At 36.3% G+C, this 22,329-nt stretch overlaps 1 protein-coding gene across 1 annotated transcript; it reads left to right on the forward strand.

The window, feature by feature from the left end:
- The first annotated feature begins 888 nt into the window (after positions 1-888).
- LOC126819278 (GON-4-like protein) lies at positions 889-14,864 on the forward strand. Its single transcript, XM_050547240.2, has 14 exons — positions 889-904; positions 2,489-2,883; positions 4,318-4,492; positions 5,530-5,682; positions 6,328-6,447; positions 7,074-7,196; positions 7,657-7,767; positions 9,553-9,724; positions 10,901-11,032; positions 12,089-12,179; positions 12,550-12,658; positions 13,346-13,432; positions 14,106-14,340; positions 14,793-14,864. Exons 2-14 carry the CDS (start codon positions 2,543-2,545, stop codon positions 14,825-14,827), a joined length of 1,884 nt encoding a protein of 627 aa, XP_050403197.2. The 5' UTR covers positions 889-904; positions 2,489-2,542; the 3' UTR covers positions 14,828-14,864.
- Positions 14,865-22,329: the final 7,465 nt, after the last annotated feature.

Genomic DNA, 22,329 nt, shown 5'->3' on the forward strand with positions numbered 1-22,329 from the left:
TTGTTTTAATGACGAGGCCTAACCGGTGCATTTTGGTTACATCTTAAAGACTGGTAGCCTGAGCCAATTGGGCGCTTTTTATCTGGAAATAAAAATAATCATATTTATAACTTTGAATGTAAAAGAAGGACTATTGTGGAGTAAATTTGAGAGATTCATTTATTTATTTTCTTATTTAAAGGGTCTAAATCGCTAATATTTGGGACCTAGAAATTGACACAAATGGGTCGCAACGCATATAATAATGTAATATGAATGTATATAAACTGATTTACATTCAATCGGTTCTGTTTTTACTCTAATTTCTAATCAGTTATGTTCGGCGAAATACGCCAGAAGTCTCATGTGAATGGCAATCTTTAGCATCTGTTTTTTTTTTTCAGTCTACACCGATAGTATTTATTGTGCATGCTCTCCAGATAGAATATAACGTCACCATTTGACGTGATTTGTGGAATATGTCTAGCTCTGTTCTTTGAGTCCCTTGTTCCAAATGGCGCTGAAACGCATTATGGTACACGATTCGTGTACCAATGGTAAAATGTTTATTTTGTCTTGAATATTGGAGATCAGAAGCCCATCTTTTCCCTGTAAGATCACAAGACCAATGTTGATTTGAATTGACAAATAATTCGTATTTTCAATGTCGAAGATTTTTGATGATATTGAGTTAGAGACTTAGCTACTTTAATGAAAGGGCTAGGGAGAAAAAAATATTTTGGCAGTAAGGGATTGATGCAAGGGAAACTAATCGATTTTACGACACAAATGGAGTTGCCTCCCATGTATTTTGTTGGGCAACCATAATCATAGACTTGATTGTCCAACCTGGTAATTATTGTTAAATTTTACGAAATGCTTGTTATTCAAGACAATCGGAAATGAGATCTACAAAATGGCGCGGGTAAAGATTGTTTTTGTAAATATTTTGATGTTTTTAATGATTATTTCTGTTTGGAGTATCTGTATTTAAAAAAATGCATCGACGCTTTGTAAGATATTACTGGAGAAACTATAATGAGCATTAACAGATCCGAAAATCTAAGATTAGAACTGGAATTGATTTATAAGCATTTGTTATTGTTTGTATCGCATTCGCACTCGCAGTAGTCTAGACTATTAATATTATATCATCAGTAGTTAGTACTGATTAGCGTTTTTGGCTATGATTTTTAGGAAAACGTTGATCTTCCGCATCGTTGTCGAAGCTGTATTTGATATATTAAAGTAGCTACATGTAAGTCTCTAACTCAATATCATCCAAAGTCTCTTCGACATTGAAAACACAAATTATTTGTCAATTTAAATCAACATTGTTGATGTTGTGATCTTACCGAGAAAAGATGGACTTCTGATATACAATATTTAAGACAAAATAAACATTTTAGCATTGGTACACGAATCGTGTACCATAATGCGTTTCAGCACCATTTGTAACAAGGGACTTGAAGAGCCAGGCTAGACATATTGTTATCTGGAGAGTATGCACAATAAATACTATTGGTGTAAGCTGGAAGAGCCAGGCTAGACATATTGTTATCTGGAGAGTATGCACAATAAATACTATTGGTGTAAGCTGGAATAACCAGACGCTAGAGATTGCCATTCGATTGAGACTTCTGGTGTATTTCACCAAATATAACTGATTAAAAATTACACTAAAAACAGAAATGGTTGAATGTAAATGATTTTATGTACATTCATATTACATTATATGCGTTGTAACCCATTTGTGTCAATTTCTAGGTCCCAAACATTAGCGATTTAGCTCATTTAAAACAACAAAATTTTATAAAAGGCTATATTTTATATGTGTATGGCAAACAATTTTGAGCAAATTCTTAATTTAATCCTGAGAATGCTTTGTGAACTCGGGTAGCTGCAATAGTATAGCAGCGTCGTGGTCTCCCCTACAATTATTACATTCATTAATGCTTTACAAAAATAAATGAATAATTTTTAACACATATCGTCATAATGGAGTATAATAGTCACCGAAAAGTTTCTTTTTGGGGTTATGCACTTTGCATCAAATCAACATTTTTTATGTACGGTTGCCTTACACAAGTGGCAATCATGACGTTACTCACATCAAATTTTGAGTAACCGTTGTATCTTTCAAAATCGTTTATAGAAGCATGCAGTAGGCCTATGGATCATTCTTATTTTTTTATGGATTAGTTAATTATGTTTAGGTATGTGTAGTACTTTGTGAGGCCAGGTTAATTGGAAATTATGTGAGTTATATTGTATAGGCCAGTAACGTTTTTGTATTAAATAATTACAAAAATTGCTCAAAGGAAATCCTTAAAACTTACCACAAATGTGGCTGAAGACATGACAGAAGACATCAATAGTGGAATTATTTCTACTTGCCAAGATTTGCCAAATGGCAAAGACCCAAAGCAAATCAACAAGTGTTTTAAAGATTTGTTCCACAAGTTTTCGTAAGTTGCACTATATACTTTGTAACCCTTTTCTTCTTCAGATTCATCTTTGGTTAATGGTTTATCATGAGAAGAAATAGTATTTTATAGCTGAGATGTCTGAAACATTGAAAACTGATGATAGTCTTACGGACAAAGATGAAGTGGATTCTGTACTTGCTACAAAGTTGGCAGGTAGTGGTGAAGGAGCTGCTCTTCACGAAACAGAAGAAGAAATGGATACAACTCCAGGAACTGATAGCAAAACCGCATCATTTACGACTGATAATTCTGTTGAAGAAAGTACCGAAGGTGGAACTGCTGAGGAATCGGAGGGAGAGATGAGACAAACAAATATAGAATTTATCACAGAAAGGCTGAGCTCTATGATAGCTGATAAAATCAATACAAATCAAATCAAAACTAAGAAGAAGAAAGATAAAACAAATGCTAGAAGGTAGCCATAGATAGAAAATAACCGTCTTTGATAAGGAGGGTTGGATGGCCGAATGGTTAGCATGTGCAGCCTGTATCATAAGGCCTGTCATTGAGTGAACTGGCATGGTTTCGATTCCTTGGTTATACGTGACAATGAGTAGGGTCGCCAGTCCAACCTAGTGGATTTTCTCCAGGTCCTCCGGTTTCGTCTCACTGCTAAAGACGTGGAATACGCGCAAGCAAATCATTGAAATAAAATTGAACCATATGTTAGTCCCAAAATGACATAGTTTGTGTTATAAAACACAAATTTATATGGAAAGCAATCACTGGGTTTATTTCACACTACGTTTCAACAAGTTCCTCTTGTCGTACATACTTGAGAACGACAAGAGGAACTTGTTGAAACGTAGTGTGAAATAAACCCAGTGATTGCTTTCCATATAAATTTGTGTTTTATATCATATGTTCAGTTACTAAATGCTGTATAAGGATTTCATAGTTTGTGTTGAGTGGACATGAAACCCCATTTCTCTCTCTCTCTCCGTCTTTGATAGGCTTTATCTGCAAAATAATAGTACCCGAGTTTAACATCTGGGTGATTTTAAAACTGATGTGAAATGAAATGAAATGAAATGGGGTTTAACGTCCTACTGTTCTGCTCCTAAACTGGGCTAATGAAGACGGGCATACGCCATGCAGTGTTCTATGAGGGAAATTTTGCCCGGGCAGCGGCGCTACGGCCTACTCTTATATCGACTTCCAACTGCCAAGGAATCTTTTACATGCACTCCAATGTGTACACGGGACCTCGGTTTTTCGTCCCATCTGAATGACTAGATAGCTGTATTTTCTCACCTTCCGTCCTCCATCACTGACAAGGGGAAACCACACCGGAAAATCGGGATGAACTTTCTCGGCCAATTCAGGGATCGAACACCTGACCTCCAGGCTAGCGAGCCAGCGTCTTAGCCACGCGATCCCCTTAAAACTGACGTACAGTTCTAGGCAACACTTTTCTGACAAGTAGCAACCAGACTTAAAACTTGTATAAAAATGATTTTAAAATAACTATTCAGAGACAATTGAAGATTTTTGACATTTTCTTGGGCATATTTGTCCTTTAGTGTCTTTCTCTCTGATAATCAGGGACTGTGCCGGCTATGGTAGTTGAATGTTCAGGAAACTGCACTCTCGACTAGAAAGTCTTATGTTCGAATCCTGGCCTCCAGCATACTTCAAGCTTGGCCTTGATTTTCAGGGATGTTCCCTGTGGGATTTACAAGAAAAACTGTGTCCAGTCATTTGAAAGGAATTAAAATTGACACTGGCATGCGTGTTAAAAGAGTTCCCTGACAGTTAGAAATCAAGAAAAGAGTAGGCATTAAAATAGAAATTAAAATGACCAAATATTATATTGAGACATAATCAGGTTTTCTTTTGTATTTTTCAGTAATGATAATGATGGTGATAAGGTTCAAGACAGTGATGAAGAGACTGATGATAGTGATGCTTCAGATGTTTTGTGTATAAATCAATCTGATGATGAAGGAGACCTAGAGAATAAATTAGAAGAGAAAGCCTCTAGAAATAACCTTACAGCATCTAACGTCAAAAGTATTTTACACGTAAGTCATATATTGGCTGAAACTAAAGAATGAACAGAACAGTACATTTTGCCTGTCATGTTTTATTATTTTTTTTTTGTTTTTTTTTTACTTCAAAATTTTGATATATATATTGTCGTTCCATCAGATTACCAAGATATATTTTTTTTAAAGAATATGATTTTTTTTTGTGCAATTTTTAAGTGTTTTTGCACATAAAAACTATAATATGACCAAAATGATATCCTTCCTTTCTACCACTGTAGCCACGGTGGCTTAGTGAGTAAGATGCTGGCTCACTAACCAGGAGATTAATTCCTGATGTTGATTGAGAAAGTCACCTGGATTTTCCAGCGCGGTGTCACCTTGTCAGTGACATTTGTATGTAATGGAAACAGAGGTCATTGTGTACACCTTGTCACCCTGGCATGGACTTAAAAGAACCTTCAGTTGCAATTGAATTGCTCTCCGGGCAAAATTTCCCTCATAGCATGCTGCATGGCTTATTCCCCTACCTCATTAGGAACCACGGTGGCTAAGTGAGTAAGACACTGGCTTGCTAGCCTGGAGGTCGTGGGTTTGATCCCGGTGTTGGCAATAGAAAGTTCAGTGGTGCATTCGGGAGGGCCTGACAAGAATAGCTGTCTAGTCTTTGGATGGGGTTGGGTGGCTGAATGGTTAGTGCTTGCGCATTGTATCATAAGGTCTGCTATTGAGTCAACTGGTGTGGTTTCAATTCCATGGTTGTACGTTACAAGGAGTAGGGCCGCCTGTCCAACCTCGTGGGTTTTCTCTGGGTCCTCATGTTTCCTCCCACTGCTATAGACTCTTACCCAGAAGTGATTTATCGAAATAAAACTGAAACATATGTTAGTCCTGAAATGACCTAGTTTGTGTGGAGTGACCGTTGAACTCACTCTCTCTCTCTCTCTCTCTCTCTCTCCACCAGGCTTATAGGATTAGCTGCCAACCTTAAAATTGTGGTGAATCAAAAAAATAAATACTAGGATTTCCTCATAATTGGCTTTATGTTATTATAAATTTGTATTTATTTACAGCAAGTAATAACAAATAAAGATGTTGTAGAAATGGTGAAGAATACCCTGACTATCTTCGAAGAGGCACAATCACAAGATGCAGGGCGAACGGGAAATGTTTACGAACCAAAAATGACCAGATCTAAAATGAAAGAAGTCATTGAACAAGGAAAGGTTAGTTGGATAATGATCTCTGACCTCTCTCATCTCGTCTAATACTATACTTTAAGTTAGCTACAGTGGGTAAGACGCTAGCGTGAAAGTCAGGTGTTTGATCCCTGCATTGGCCGAGAAAGTTCATTGGGATTTTCCGACATGGTTTCCCATTGTCAGGGAGGGCCTGACAAGGACAGCTGTCTAGTCATAAAAGATCCCTTGGCAGTTGGAATTCAATATAAGAGTAGGCCATAATGCGGCTGTCTGGGCAAAATTTCCTCCATAGCACTCTGTATGGTGTATGCCCGTCTGCATAGCCCAGTCGGGGCAGAACAGTAGGACGTTAAACCCCATTTCATTCATTTCATTTCCATTATAGTCACAACCTTGTTGCTTTTTTTTTGGGGGGGGGGGGGAACTCCTTTTACCTCCCACTGTTAAAGACCCCCCACAGACATGCCAATTATTGAAATAGAATTGTACTATATGATAGTCCTGCGTCCACACATACCAAAATTGTGTATTCATCCATACCCTAATAGAAATCATACTGTACCATTCCATACCTTAATAGAAATCATAGTGTACCGTCATGTTAAGCTAAGCATATGTCTTTGGTACTGCATTGTTTTCAAAAATCATTATTATTTGTTGTATATTCAGATGCCTCAAGTCTGGCCTTTAACACCAGTAAAGAATAACACCAGATCAAAGCCCAGTTTTCTAGAGATGCAATTCACAGATGATGAAGATGAAGAATATAATCCTGAAAAAGATAAAGAAGTAGGTAAATCCAAAATTTACTGTGGGAGGAAACATCAAAATCTTGCGGGTGGTCAAATCTAGTTCAATCTCAGCCATCCGATTACTAGAAAGTTGATTATAGTGTTGATTGTAATGTTAATAAATAATAATATATATAACTTTTTAAACCAAAAAGTTTGGTTTTACGTTGCCAAATGTAAGACACAACTGAACATGTATTAATAATATCAATAAACACGCAGAAAAAAAGACTGTTGGCATCCTGCACACAGTGATCCATCTACGTCATACTTCAAGAATAGATCTCTGCTCTACGTGGCCGCCATATCCAAAAATTAGTATACTGTTATGTAATGCGGTTCTACTCCGTTTCATATTGTCATTTACACACAGAGACTAAATATACTTTTTCAATTTTATTAAATGGAAGCAGAATAATTACTTAATAAAATTCTCAAAGTATACTTAGTGTTTTCAACTAAAATCGTCAATATAAGACTTAAAATGTTGGTCAACTAGTTTAGTGTCTGTGGTTTAGTATGATCTGTTGGGTGTACTAGTCGAAACCTGAAGTTGTACCTGACTATGTCTGTGATAGGTTACTCATTTTGCTCTTCACAAAATTTTATATTTCCTATTTACAGGCTCTGTTACATGATAGTGATGATGAGAGCATGTTATCGTCACATGCCAGTGATTTTGGTTCTCCGTGTCCACAAACACCCACCACACCTAGCGTCAATCCTGTATCCACACCATCTTCTGATGTAAGTAATACATACAAAAGTAATTCATTCGACCAGCGGTGATATCTAATGTGGTGTTAGAAAAATTGTTTGAACTATGATGATTCTGTTGGTACATGTACATGCTTTCTAGGAGCTGTAAGATTTCTAATCCAGTATCGGTGGTTGCACTTTAGATCGTAAGGTGTGTCATTGAGTCAAATTGCGTGGTTTTGATCCCCTGCTTGTACATGACAAGGAGTAGGGTCCTCTATTTTCCTGCCACTGTAAAAACCCCATCCACACAAGCAAATTATTTAAATAAAAATGAACAAGTTTGTGTCACATGGACATCTCTCTCTCTCTCTCACTCTCTCTCTCTTTCTCTCTCTCTCTCGCTCTTAATTTCAAAATGGTTAATCAAGACATTTAAATCTGGAGATTTATCGATAATTGAAATATATTTCAATATCCATCTGATAAAATCTGAATTTTTTTGTAGTTGTTTTTGAGTCCACAAGTTCCTGTTAAACGATCTGTGAAAACTGACCTGGGTCATGCCTTCAATCAAGCTTCCATGACTGTGAATGAAGAAAATTTAGGAAAATTTGAGGTAAGTGTTTATTAAATTTTTGACAAGTGGGTATCTGGGTATTTGTCTACAGTTAAAGTTCAATTGCTGCCGACAGTGCCTATATGTTGAGATATGTTCATTGCATTTGGTTGACTCCAGTACCCAACATCTCACCCCGGCTGTATGACGGTAAGTGATATGTGATATCTAGCTACACCCATAAAATTGTGATTCGGCTACCGGTTTTCTTACAATAGGCGTTTTTGTGAACCGATTAGATTAGACCGATTAGCTATTATACGCATTTGTGAACCAAGTTGATTATGCTAATCGTTACATTTGTGAGATGATTTAACTCAACTGATTAGGCAAATCGACCTAATCGTCCCAGGAGGTGTTTAGGCGATTAGATTTGATGTTTTCAAAATGGCGGAATGTTCGACATCGTAAGTAATTTATAATGCTTATTGTTGTTTTTCTCCATAAAAAAATGTTTTTTTAAAACGCATTTGATGTGTTTAAAGTAGCTAAGTCTGTAACTCAATATCATCCAAAATCTTCAACATTGAAAACACGATTTATTTGTCAAATTATATCAACATTCATGTTGTGATCTTAACGGGAAAAGATGGACTTTTGATATCCAATATTTAAGACAAAATAAACATTTTACCATTGGTACACGAATCGTGTACCATAATGCGCTTCAACCCTAGTTGTATCAAGAGACTCGAGGGACGAGGCTAGACACATTGCACCAAATCAAACGGCGTATATAAACTGGAATAACCAGACGCTAGAAATTTGCACTCGCTTGAGACTGCTGGCTTATTTCGCCGAACATAACTGATTTGAAATTGGAATAAAAACGGAAACCATTGAATGTAAATCAGTTTATATACATTTATATTACAGTATTATATGCATTGCGACCCACTTTTGTCAATTTCTAGGTCCCAAATGTTAGCAATTTAGCTCCTTTAATGTTAACTTTATAGTCCACAAGAATGTTAGATCACCTCTGGCTCTAAGCAATTTTAGGCCCTCTGGGTGCCAGCAGTGTCACTGTAATCTGTAGGGAACTTGGACTACACTTGAAACACACGCCCCCCCCCCCCCCTCGTCATGTTAGCAGAGACAATTTTTTTTCTGATCGGTGTCCGTGATGGCAGCCATCTTACCAAATCGTAATTATCAAATTTCACATTTGTGGACCATAGCTAATCAAATCGAAATCATACTAAATCGTACTAGCAAATCAAAACCTAATCTAATCGACTCACAAAAACGCCTTTAAAATTACCCCAAGTTTAAAGCTGACCATTAAATTTTGATAATGAGCATCCAATTTACAAGTGTTCAGTAGGTTAAACATACATTATGCCTGAAATGTTATCTAAATTATTAATTATACATTAATTAACCTATCCAGACCATAATCAACTCTAGATGGTTATGCTAGCCTGCGATCTTTAGTGGATTATGAGCCAATTTACTGCATAACTTTCCTTCATGATTTAACGATTAAATGGATAATCAAGACTATGCTGTTTATCGTACTGACTTTAGTAATGATAATCAAGGCTAGGCGGAAATTTTAACCTCTTAGTTCTCGGTTCATAGTGGAATCATTTGAATGAAATTTTCAGCAAATTGCCTTTACATTATCTAGTTTTTAACTATTATAACTGCCAACTCGTTATCGAATCTCCCATAATGTATTTTTAATTTTTTGTAACTTATATTACAGACAGATGATACTATAATAGCTATGTGCCATGAGTCAGGTTTAGCGACTCTATGTTCAATATACTTTAATTTCAGACAGATGATACGATAGCTCGTCGTACTAGAAGTAAATTACCACTAACTACAACATCTTTATCGGAACTAGAATCAACATTCGTCGCTCCTGATATAACAGAAGATATGTATGATACACTGTGTGATGATAGCGAATGGCAGGAATTCCTTAGTTCTCTTATTACAACAGATGGTTTGTTCTTATGTTCACTTGTTTTAATGTCCGCGGGGGGTTGGGTGTTCTAGTGGGGTTGTTTTTTTTTATAAACAATATTTTATTCACAGAAAAGGATTAAGGAACAGGCTAGGCCTATATTATCTCTTACCTTAATGTGTGCACATGAAACCATAAGTTCTATCATTGCGTCAAGTGACGTGGTTTTGATTCCCCACTTGTACGTGACAAGGAGAGGGTCGTCTGTCAAACCACATGGGTTTTTCTCAGGGTCCTCCGGTTTCCTCCCACTGCTAAAGACCCCTACCCGCAAGCAAATTATTGAAATAAAATTGAACCATATGTTAGTCCCGAAATGACCTAATTTGTGTTGAGTGGATGTTAATCCTATTTCCTTATCTCTCTGTCTTTAATGTCTCCAGTTTATTAGATATATGGTTTTGCAATCGTTGCACTTGCAGCCATGAATTGTTTAGTAGGAAAGGGAACAGTGGTGGCTCAGTGAGTAAGATGCTGGCTCGCTAACTTGGAGGTCCCGTGTTTGATCCAAGTGTTGGGTTCCCCCTTGTCAGTGGTGCAGGAGAAATTCCCTGGCAAGGACTGTCTAGTTTTTTGGATGGGACAAAAAAAACCCTGAGGTCCCATGTTCGTATTGATGTAAAAGAACCCTTGACAGTTGAAATTCGAAATAAGAGCAGGCTGTAGCCCCACTATCCAAGCAATATTTCCCTCATAAGACACTGTATGGGATATGTTTGTCTTCATTAGCCCGGTCGGTGCAGAAAAGTAGGTTGTTAACCAGATTTCATATGATTACAATTCAGTTTTGCAGAAGTGTAGGATGTTAAGCCCCATTTCATTATATTTCATTATACATTTCATTATATTTCATTATATATTTCATTATACATTTCATTATATTTCATTATACATTTCATTATATTTCATTATACATTTCAGTATACCTTTCTTTATATTTCATTATACATTTCTTTACATTTCATTATACATTTCTTTATAGTTCATTATACATTTCTATACATTGCTTTACATTTCATTATACATTTCTTTATATTTCATTATACATTTCATTATACATTTCATTACATTTCAATTTTGTAGAAAAGTAGGACATTGAGCCCTGTTTGATTCAGTTATACATTTCAATTTGTTTGGGTTTTTTTATGTTTTAAGAAGTAACAGCTGATCCCCAGGAAATAAATGATGATGAGAATAATGATCCGGAGTACGATTATCTTGGTGAAGCCGAACATGAAGAAAAAGATGAAGAAGATTATCGTTTTGGTCGACCATACAGAATACCTAGTAAGATAATTATAAAGTATATAGCTTTCTTCCTTTTAAAGTCGCAGCCCATTATTATATATTTTTCAGAAAATATCAAATTTACGATGGCTTAGTCCGTGATAAAATGTATTTGAAACAATCAATTAAAATAATTTTTTATGAAATAAAAATATCAAGGGCCAATAATCTCCTGACATGGATTCAAACAAATAAAAGATTTCAGCAAAACTAGCTTGTGTATATATCGTTCACAGTTAGAATATAAAAAGGAAGACAGGTGGCACTTGCTTTTGACCATATCCCGTTTATATCTTTGTGAATACTGAATGAAATTGAACCATTTTTGAACTTATATTTCTTTTAGAGATTCAATCCATCAAATGACACTCAGATACTTTTAAGGAAAATTAGATAATCTTCCATTATTGTGGAATGTTTGTTAGGTGTAAGCAGGCCGTTAAATAGTTGTACCTGAAATTGTGTCAATTTATATTAATAAAATACTGAAAATAGACAAATCAGTGTAAGACAGTATGACATGCTCCATAAAACGGTTGTGCCGATAAAGCTTGTGTTTGTGTCTGACAATGTTTCCAGGCTTGGGTGTATGTAAGGATCAAATTGGAAACCGAATGTTGGGTCTAGCTGTCGTGGTTGCCCTTTCGAAGATGCAAATTCAGAAAAAATGTATATACAAAAATTACTTCTGCGTCTTTGACAGTCATTTAAGCAGGAAATGAAATCTTATATAGAGTGCAACTGAATAAAAATTGATCTTCTAATAGAAGGTCTGTCGTTGAGTCAACTGGCTTGGTTTCGATTACCTGGTTGTACATGACAAGCAGAACAGTTGCCTTTCAAACCTCGTGGGTTTTCTCCGGGTTCTCCAGTTTCCTCCCACTGCTAATGACCCCTACGCACAAGCGAATTATTGAAATAAAATAGAACGATATGTTAGTCCCAAAATGACCTGGTTTGTGTTGATTGGACGTTAAATCCCTCTTGCTAATAGAAGGAAGTAGAACTGTTGTAGCCCCTTCTCCATTTTTAGTTCTGTTATATTTTATATTACAGAGACAGAGATGTTAGATTTGTTAAATCAACTGACAGAATTTATGGCGTCTGATCAGGAAGAAGAAGAAGAAGAAAATAAAACAGATACAGGGTAAATATCTTTATTTATATTCCACGTCATTATTCTTTCATTTTAAAACCTATGAAGGTATTGAAAATTAATAGATCACATACATAGAAATAGTGGCATTTGAAATGAAATAAGGGGACGTGCACATGTATACACTGGGGAACTCATGTTTGGCGTAAAGTTTGGAGGATTACTTGAGAAGTTTATGTTTGTTTGTTCGATGAATGAATATGCTAGCAGGGGTGGCTCCGAACCGCCAAATTAAGATTAAACAAATGTTTCTCCTTAAAATGACAGAAGTTTGGATGTGATATTGTATTTAATAGTTTCTCCTTGAAATGACAGAAGTTTGGATGTGACATTGTATTTAATATATTTAATCTTTATGTAGTGGAGATAGTACTGAAACAGAGGAACGACATCAGAGAAGAAAACCTCTTATAATGACTGATGAATTTTCAACGAGCCAGCGTCTTATCTTAGAAGATCAGATGAGACAGGTAAGATAAATCATGAAACTCAGTTATTTCACGACTAATGAACCATGGAACTCGGTTAATGCATAACTAATAAATTATGGAACTCGGTTATTTCACAACTAATAAATCTGTAACTCAGTTATTTCACAACTAATAATTCATGGAACTTGGTTATTTCACAATTAATAAATCATGGAATGAGGTTATTTCATGACTAATAAATATGTAACGTGGTTATTTCACAAAAAATAAATTATGGAACTAGGTTATTTCATGACTAATAAATCTGTAACTCGGTTATTTCATGACTAATAAATCATGGAACTAGATTACTTTACAACTAATAAATCTGAAGCTCAGTTATTTCACTAATAAATCATGGAACCGGGTTATTATTTCTAGTTCATTAATTCACACTGTAAATCGTTTATCATTTCATCTTGCATATTAGCCTTAATTTCTTTCAAATTCATTTAATATGAAATCTTTATTTGTAAATATGTTAAAATAGTCTATAATCATCTAATTTGTACTTGTGTCTAGTTTAAATCTAACAAGCCCCTGGGGCCCCACTTTGTCACTGCTACACTAACGGATCCCCCATCGGCAAAAATGTATTAGGTTCCGACAAGAATTGTTGTTAATTCCATCTGTGTTTTATTTTTATGGTTTTTTTTCACCATTTTCTTATATTTTGATTTCTTTCAGCATGTACAGCTTTCAACTCAGTTATATTTTTTATGTCTGGGAAGTGAAGATTTTAGTTCTATGACTGAAGAATGTTATAGACATTTGGTAAGCTACCATTTCTTACTTTTTTTTACACTGATTCAAAGTTTGATCACATTATGAAGGAAAAGCAAATTTTGCACAATCTCCAACAATGAATCAATAACCAAGATTTGGACTGCTGGTCTTGAAATGAAGTGACATTAAAAGGACCATCCCGATTTTAACAGAGTCTAAGAAATAAAATTCTGTGTCCGTGTGAAATTTAAGCATAAAAATATAGAGGAATTGTTTATTTACCTTGTCTTAAGATTTATGCTCAAAATATTGAGTCGTTTGGACGTGAATGTCAAAACTGCTTATCTGGACACGTAACAGTTTTAAGATTTTGAGTCTGTTTTTTCATTGGGTGACCTGATAATCAATTACCGTTCCTTTAGAAGTCTCTGCACGTTATTTTTATCAAATAAATAAAAGTCTGGTTTTATCCAGACACCGCATAATACAGCTTTGGACACCAGTCTCTATTTTCAGATGAAGACTGACAAGTTTAAGTTGTTTGAAAATGTATCACATATATTGAATTAGTTGCTCGGCCCTAAGGTAGAGGTTTATGAGGGCTTTTGAATAAGTGGCAGACCGTATGCCAAAAAACCCCAGGCCTGTAAGATGATTAAACGTTAGAATATATTAAAAATGAGTAAATAAGTTATATAACAATTTGTTTTGTCATCCACAGCATGAATTGGATATGTTTCGACAGACATCACTAGCTGGCAGCCATTCTGTGTTTAATGCTTGTAATTTAAACTGTGCTCTCCAGTTGGTAACGGAGGAAAGACAGTGGAATTTACCTGAAGAATTGAAAGACATTGAATCTCAGAGTTTTGACGATTCTTTCAGCAATGGCACTGATTCTGAACATGAAGGATTCAGTGTGGATAATAATGTTAAGAGACAAAAGGCTAAAAACAGTAAGTATAGAAAATATTATATCAATCTTTTCATAGACAGGTTTTTTTAGGAATTATCACAGAGAGAGAGAGAGGGAGAGGGGAGAGATTAACATTCACTCCATATCAGTGATGGGATTTCAAAATTTTTCTTGTTGGACATTTTTACCGAAAATAAAAGGGCATAACTCTTATCATTATTTAAACAGGTGGTTTCAGACCACAATTAAAAATCATGTGTCAAAAAAATATTCAAATTCATACGTAATAAAAAAAATAGGTGCTCCTCGTTATTTTTCATATTTAATTCCCGTACGGTATTCAAATTTATGTCAGTAATATTCCTACAAAATTACGTGTTGTCGTAATACGATAGAATGGAAGCGTACCGACTACTGTCGACTTGTACTTTTGTTCAAAATCACCTCCAAAATTACCATATTTTTCGGGGTATTTGTTGATACTTTTTTCAGCAGAAGTCCGGCATTCGTCTTATACAACGTTTTGACTTCTATACTGGTGGAGGTAAAAAAAAAAGACATCCCAAAAATTTTTTGGCAATGACCGTCGCTCCACGATACCGAGCCAGTGACATCATATGCTAAATAATAGCACTCGCACGCGGTATCATGTAAAACAATTAACTACTTACATGTACCCTATTCCAATCGAAATATTTCTTGATATTTCTCAGCTTGATTATTTCTTCTTTTTTTTTAAACATAAACCCCATTCAAAATAGTATCATAAACCCAAGAATATGCCATCAAAATAGAATCTTTCCTCCGACGTGATAATTGTCACGATTACATCTCTTTTAGTTTCACGCGTCTTGCGAGATTTCTACTTTAGTTTTCGATCATTGTATTATAACCATGTGTGGGTGTTTGTGTTATATAGCTTTATTTAACGCCCGCTTCCACCGAAGTGACATCGCAGACAAATTAACGGATATATTGATTTATAAGTTTACGTGATAATTGTCTTGATTTGGGGTGTTATATACTCTTACAATATGTGACATCTATGATTAGTTTATACAAGTTTATACATATTGTCGGCTCAAATCATTGGGATTAAAATGTTCGACAATGAAGAAACCATGAGGTAAACACGTAGATTAAAATGATAATCACTCTTATTGGATTGATGAATGATCAGACAAGCAATGACTTCTGTTTAAGATTAGATTGATGAATTGTCAGACAACAGATTAAGTAATTAATCAAGGTAGGTGTATAGACGCTATAAGACGATAAATACGTTGATCATTTTATTACCTAATCAATCCAGCCTATTATCAACACACAGTACACTATACTAATTTTGGAATTTTGAATATTATTCACCATGTCTTGATGTCCGGTGGGCATATTCCTGGTCGGACAATTTAGGATGTTTGGAAAATAGCATCGGACATGTCCAGAATATACGGGCGAAATCACATCTCTGCTTTATATATATACTTACGTGTATACAGGACCTTTCTTGGCCAAAACCAGATCGTACACAGGATCTTCAGGTTAGCGAGCTAAACAACTTACTCACTGAGCCACCGTGGCCCTTTTAGATCAGGAAGTTTTTTCATGATTTAAAATTCAATATTTTCTCTTTTTTACAGAAGCCTTTTTGGAATCCCAGAAACAGATATTTTGGAATAGCCCAGTATTTATGTATCCAAACTTGTTGCCACGACGGCGTCTAATGTCTAAAGAAGAATCCGAAGAACTACGTATATTTTTTAGTGCCGGAGAAGATAAGTAAGTACTGTCTCTCTGTAAGATTAATTGTTTTAGACTTCCCGATATGGGGGGGGTTGGATGGCTGAATGGTTAGCGTGCGCGCGCTGTATCATAAAGGCTGTCATTGAGTCGACTGGCGTGGTTTCGAATCCCCGGTTGTACGTGACAAGGAGTAGGGTCGCCTGTCCAACCTCGTGGGTTTTCTCCGGGTCCTCCAGTTTCCTCCCACTGCTAAAGACCCCTACGCGCAAGCGAATTATAGAAATAAAATTAAACCATATGTTAGTCCCGAAATGACCTAGTTTGTGTCGAGTGGACGTTAAACCCCATTTCTCTCTCTCTATCTCACTTCCCGATATGGTTGGATGGCTTTGTCACTGACCTTATATTTTAAAGATGTATTCCCACAAAAGCAATCTGATTAAAATACAGACCTATATTTCCAGGGTTCCCGCGGTCCTTGAAAATCCTTGAATATCCTTAAATTTAAAATTTCATTTTCAAGGTCTTGAATATCCTTGTATTTCGCGGAAATAGGAAAATATCCTTGAATTTCAGTTGAGATCCTTAATTTTGTTTCAAATGTCTTCAATTCCTTTTAAATATGAGATTATAACGATAGTTGGTAATGTTTTGGTTATTTTTAAGATGAAAAAGTGTAACTTTAGGCTAAAAAATGTCCTTGAAAATCCTTGAATTTGACGTATATTTATCCTTGAATATCCTTGAAAAAATTTTTGACGAAGCCGCGGGAACCCTGATTTCGTTTCGTTTTTTTATACTTTCCATGGCCTTACACCACATGAATACCTGACCAGGGAGGTCGTGTCAAGGGTCATACAAGCGGCTTTTGACCCTATGACGTCAGACATGGATTAATCAATCAGCGTTGACGTTTCTAGGGGTTTACCCACAGTTCCGTGCAGAGAATGCCAGGAACTCGCCGTAACAGACCGTTTTATTCACTAATTCCTCACATCAACTAGAACCCCCGTTATATAACAACTCTTCCAGATCCTAGTGTTGTGAAGACAAACAAAACGAAATTTTGAACTATAAAACAAAACGAAATATGATCTGTGTTTTAATCAAATTGCCACAAAAGTATTTATCGGGTAGTTAGTTTCAATAAAAGTATGACATTGTTGGTATATATTGAAAGTAGAGACATCCAATTCTAATAGAAACATTGGATTCCCTGAAAAACACCCATGGGTGTCACAAACTGGCAGACTGGCCACTTGTTTTTTGGCTTCGCTATGTTTTGGGAAAGAGTGTTGTGTTGTTTACAGACTTTACGACCAACTAAAGGTTACAGTCTTCTACCCAAAAAATTCTGCATTCAGTCCTTCAATATTCCTCAGCATCTAGTTGTTCTGATAGTACAAAAAAAAACCTGAGGTTTCGTGTACACTTGGAATTAACGTAAAATAACTCTTGATAGTTGGAAGTCAATTGCTATCTAGGAAAAATTCCCCTTATGGAGCTGAAAAGTAGGATATTAAACCCATTTCAATATGCTTATTTTTTCTTCCACAGGTTAATAGTGCTAGGTATGGATCAGTTTGGTTCAATGCCCAAAAACATTCCAGCCATACAGAAATATCTACTACCTGTTAAAACTGTTAAACAGATTCATTTTAGAATTAAAAATAAAGCAGGGACGAGAGCTGGTGATAATCCAATTAGGGTAAATATGATAGTTGATTTTTTTATACCCACATTTATTATCCCTGAATATTGATATCATCTGCTATACTGTCCAGTCACAGTGGCTCGGTGAGTAAGATGTTGGCTAGCTAACCTAGAGGTTCGCTGCGGGTGTTGACCGAGAAAGTTGATCTGGATTTTCCAGAGTGGTTCCTCTTTGTCAGTAGTGTTGCTGTCGGAACAAAATTTCCATCATTTCACTCATGCCTGTCTTCATTAGCCCAGTCAGAGCAGAACAGTTGGACATTAAAGACCCCATTTCATTTCATTTTCCATCGTCAGATCTTGCTTCTCGGTAGCAACAATGACTCTGTGAATACAGCACTGGCTCACTAATCTGGAGGTCCTGGATTTGATCCTAGTAGTGTCTTCCAAGAGTGTTCCTCAGGAACAAAATAAAATGTACATTTTCAAGTAGTCATATCATGGTTACACATTATTTGTCTTCTTCAACATCTATAAGAATTAACTTGGTTTTTTTAAGTATGACATTTCATTTTATTTTTATTTTTTTAGAATTACAGGCAATATAAGATTCTACCAGAAAATACGGCCATGTTTAATAATTTCTGCCTGAGTATGATGAAAGCCCCAAAATATCAGCCATTGGAACAGTTACCTAACTGGTGCAAGGTTAGTATATAGTTCTGCTACATATCCAGCCACTGAAGTGCAGGGGTTTGGTAGTGCTCCAGGGTCAACTCCTTGACTGTATGCCCCCAAGATTAAAGTAAAGGGCCTCAGTACTCAGAAATGTGAGAAAGGAAGACGTTTAAATATGTAAAACCAGAAGAAATATACTTTGTATTCTAATTAAAGGACGCAAGTCGCTAACTCAAAATCATCCATAATGGAGCGACTCAGTAAATGGAGGCTTAACATTCCCTAAAAGAGTATACTACCGATGAAGACTGGAATAACCAGAAGCCAATTTGGACTCGCATATTTCGCCGAACATAGCTGATTAGAAATTACATTAAAAACAGAAACGATTGAATGTAAATCAGTTTATATACATTCATAAAACATTATTATATGTGTTGCGACCCGTTTGTGTCCAACTCTAGGTGCCAAAGAATAGTGATTTAAAAAAAAAATTGTGTGTATTTTTAGATGGGTTTTTTTTTATGATTTTTGTATACCATGGTACTCTAAATGGGTGTATTGATGCCAGGAAATTTTACCTCCTTATTAAGCACAGATATTGTTGTTCCATCTATTTTGAATTCTGCGCACCCTGGAAAACACGTTGGTCTATTGTTACTAATCAATAATTCACAGGACATAATGTACTTTGATTTAAAGGGAGAACACATAATTGCATGATAGACATTGCAAGGTAACAATGACCCAATTTACAATTCTTTAGCACCATTCATGGTTGTAAGTAAGATTTATAAAGGTTGCATTCTGTGGAATTGAAATGAAATGAAATGAAATGGGGTTTAACGTCCTACTGTTCTGCTCCGACTGGGCTAATGAAGACAAGTATTTGTAATGTGTTCGTCATCATGAAACAAAGTTTAGTAACTATCACCATGGTCAATCTCATCTTGCGATACATCTGCTGAGCACAGGGCCCTTATTCACGAAAACTTAAACTAAGATACAATCGAAATTTTAAGAAATACTGCAATTCGATTGGCTGACCAGTAAAATCAATTTGCATATATCCAATTTGCAAATTGGTCAGCCAATCGAATTGCAGTATTTCTTAAATTTCGATTGTATCTTAGTTTAAGTTTTCGTGAATAAGGGCCCAGGGCAGTAAATTTGTTATAGAGTTTCTTCTATAAGCAGGGGGGGTGGTGGATGGCCGAATGGTTAGCACGCGCGCTGTATCATACGGTCTGTCATTGAGTCAGCTGGCAGGGTTTCGATTCCCCGGTTGTACGTGACAAGGAGTAGGGTCACCTGTCCAACCTCCTGGGTTTTCTCCGGGTCCTCCGGTTTACTCCCACTGCTAAAGACCCCTACGCGCAAGCGAATTATTGAAATAAAATTAAACCATATGTTAGTCTCGAAATGACCTAATTTGTGTCGAGTGGACGTTAAACCCCATTTCTCTCTCTCTCTCTTCTATAAGCATGGATAATGTGAATATACAGATTTTGATAAAGGGTTTTTTTTCACCCTGCATTATCTGAAAAGCAGATATCCTTACAATGGAGAGGGTGTCTAAAGGATTGTACCCTTTCTCCTACCCAGTTTCTGTAAATTAATATTGTTTAAAAGAAAAAAAAAGTTTAATTGACTTGTGAATGAAATTTCTATTTATAGAAATATAAAGACCAATTGGAATGTAAAAGAAATATGGAGAATTCAGGTTTAAAAGATCAGGAAGGTGGCGATGGAGTTAGTATATCACCTCATACAGATCGGGTGAGTTGGCACACATTTGTTGTTGTTAACCAGAAACTGTTGTTGATGTAAACAAATATCTGAATGTTTTTATTGGTATATCTGTATTATTTTTTTTTCAGGCTAGTGATGATTCTGATAGAGAAAAAAGTAGAGCTAAAAAGGTTGTGAAAAAGAAAAGACAGTCAATGAGGTATGTATCAATGCAAAATGTCTTAATGCTTCTCTGGAGGGGGTGTTGTGTTCCCAAATAGGTAATGGTGCGTGTTGCATCTTCAGGTCTGTCATCGAGTCAAGTAGCATGATTTTGATTCCCTCCTTGTATGTGACAGGGGGCAGGGTCGTCTGTCCAAACTCATGGGTTTTCTCCAGGTCCTCCGGTTTCCTCCCACTGCTAAAGACCCCTACACGCAAGCGAATTATTGTAATAAAACCGAACCGTATGTTAGTCCTGAAGTTAGGGTAGGGTTATTGAAAATTGGAAAGAAGCTCCTGTTTTTGGAGCATATTGCACAAACTGCTCAAGACATCTTTTTTTTAAAATTTGGCACACACATCAACCTATTATAATAGTTGTCACTTCGGTAAATTAGAGGGGGGTTGGATGGCTGAATGGTTAGCACGCGCGCGCTGTATCATAAAGTCTGTCATTGAGTCGACTGGCATGGTTTCGAATCCCCGGTTGTACGTGACAAGGAGTATGGTCGACTGTCCAACCTCGTTGGTTTTCTTCAGGTCCTCCGGTTTCCTCCCACTGCTAAAGACCCCTACGCGCAAGCGAGTTGTTGAAATAGAATTAAACCATATGATAGTCCCGAAATGACCTAGTTTGTGTCGAGTGGACGTTAAACCCTCTCTCTCTCTCTCTCTCTCTCTCACTCTCTCTCTCTCTCTCTCTCAATTAGAAATATCTAGGATATAATGATAATAGTTTGTCTATTTTACTATTGTGTTGTTGCAGGACTTTGAGAAAAATCAATAAAAAGGGGAGTAAAGCGAATACTAATCCAGTTTCAATAAATCAACCAGGAGCACCTAATGCAATTCTTCCAAGGATATCGCAGGAACCTATTCCAACAGCTTTAATTACCTCATCTGGCCTGTATGTTCCAATTAGATATGCCTCCCCTTCGAAACTGCCGATTAATTTACAAACGACGGTAGTGCATCTCAGCCCTAAAAACACGGTTCCAATCTCCAGAACATTAACTGCAACTCCTGAAAAAATGGACATAAGTTCACCAGGGCCCTCATACGTTATCAATATGAATAATGAAGAGACACCAGATGGGAATTTGATGCAAATTAGCAACCAAGTTCTAGGCTCAGTAGAACAAACCCCAGTGGAACCAAATGTTGATTCAGTTCTGAATCCAGTCTCATCTACACCTTTTAGTCCGTCTGGATCAAATACTGAAATGTTAGATATGCCAATGTCCATTCTACCCATATCAGATTCAGTTCAGATAACGAGTCAATCATTTGTATCGCAATCTGCGTCACAACAACTATTGAACTCGACAACCCCACTGATGTCTTCTGCTGCTGGAGCATCATTTGTATCCCAAATCGCACCACAGCAACTAACGAATGCAGAAGCACAAATGACATCTTCTACAATAGCATCATTTGTACTTCAATCAACACCACAACAACTATTAAACACTGAAGCATCATTTGTATCTCAGTCAACACCCCAACAACCAATAGATACTGTAGCACCAATGACATTGCTTGCAGATGTAGCATCACAGTCAGCACTGCAGCAACTAGTAAACATTGAAGCTCCAGTTGCATCCTCGTCTTGTGTTGCATCATTCATATCTCAGTCAGCACCACAGCAACTATTAAACTCTGAAGCAACAATTACATCATCTGTAACTATAGAAGAAAATGTAACTCAACAGTCATTAGCCATTTCCAATCAGAAAGACATTGAAAGTTCCAAAGATCCAAAACCAAGCACTTTGGTACCATCATCTTCTGTTCCAAGCAATATTGATGAGTCTAGTCAATCATCTGAGTCAAAGACAATTATTGCCGTTCCTCATCATAATCTGTCAGGAATCGTTATTAGCACACCTGTTCCAAGTCCATCAATTTCTGTGGTTCATTCTCCCATGCCCATTATTGACAGTGATGACAAAAACATTGTGAAATCTGATCCCAAGTTTATAACACCAGCAAAACTCGCTTC

This window comes from Patella vulgata, chromosome 4, assembly GCF_932274485.2.
Source record: "Patella vulgata chromosome 4, xgPatVulg1.2, whole genome shotgun sequence".
NCBI lineage: Eukaryota > Metazoa > Mollusca > Gastropoda > Patellidae > Patella > Patella vulgata.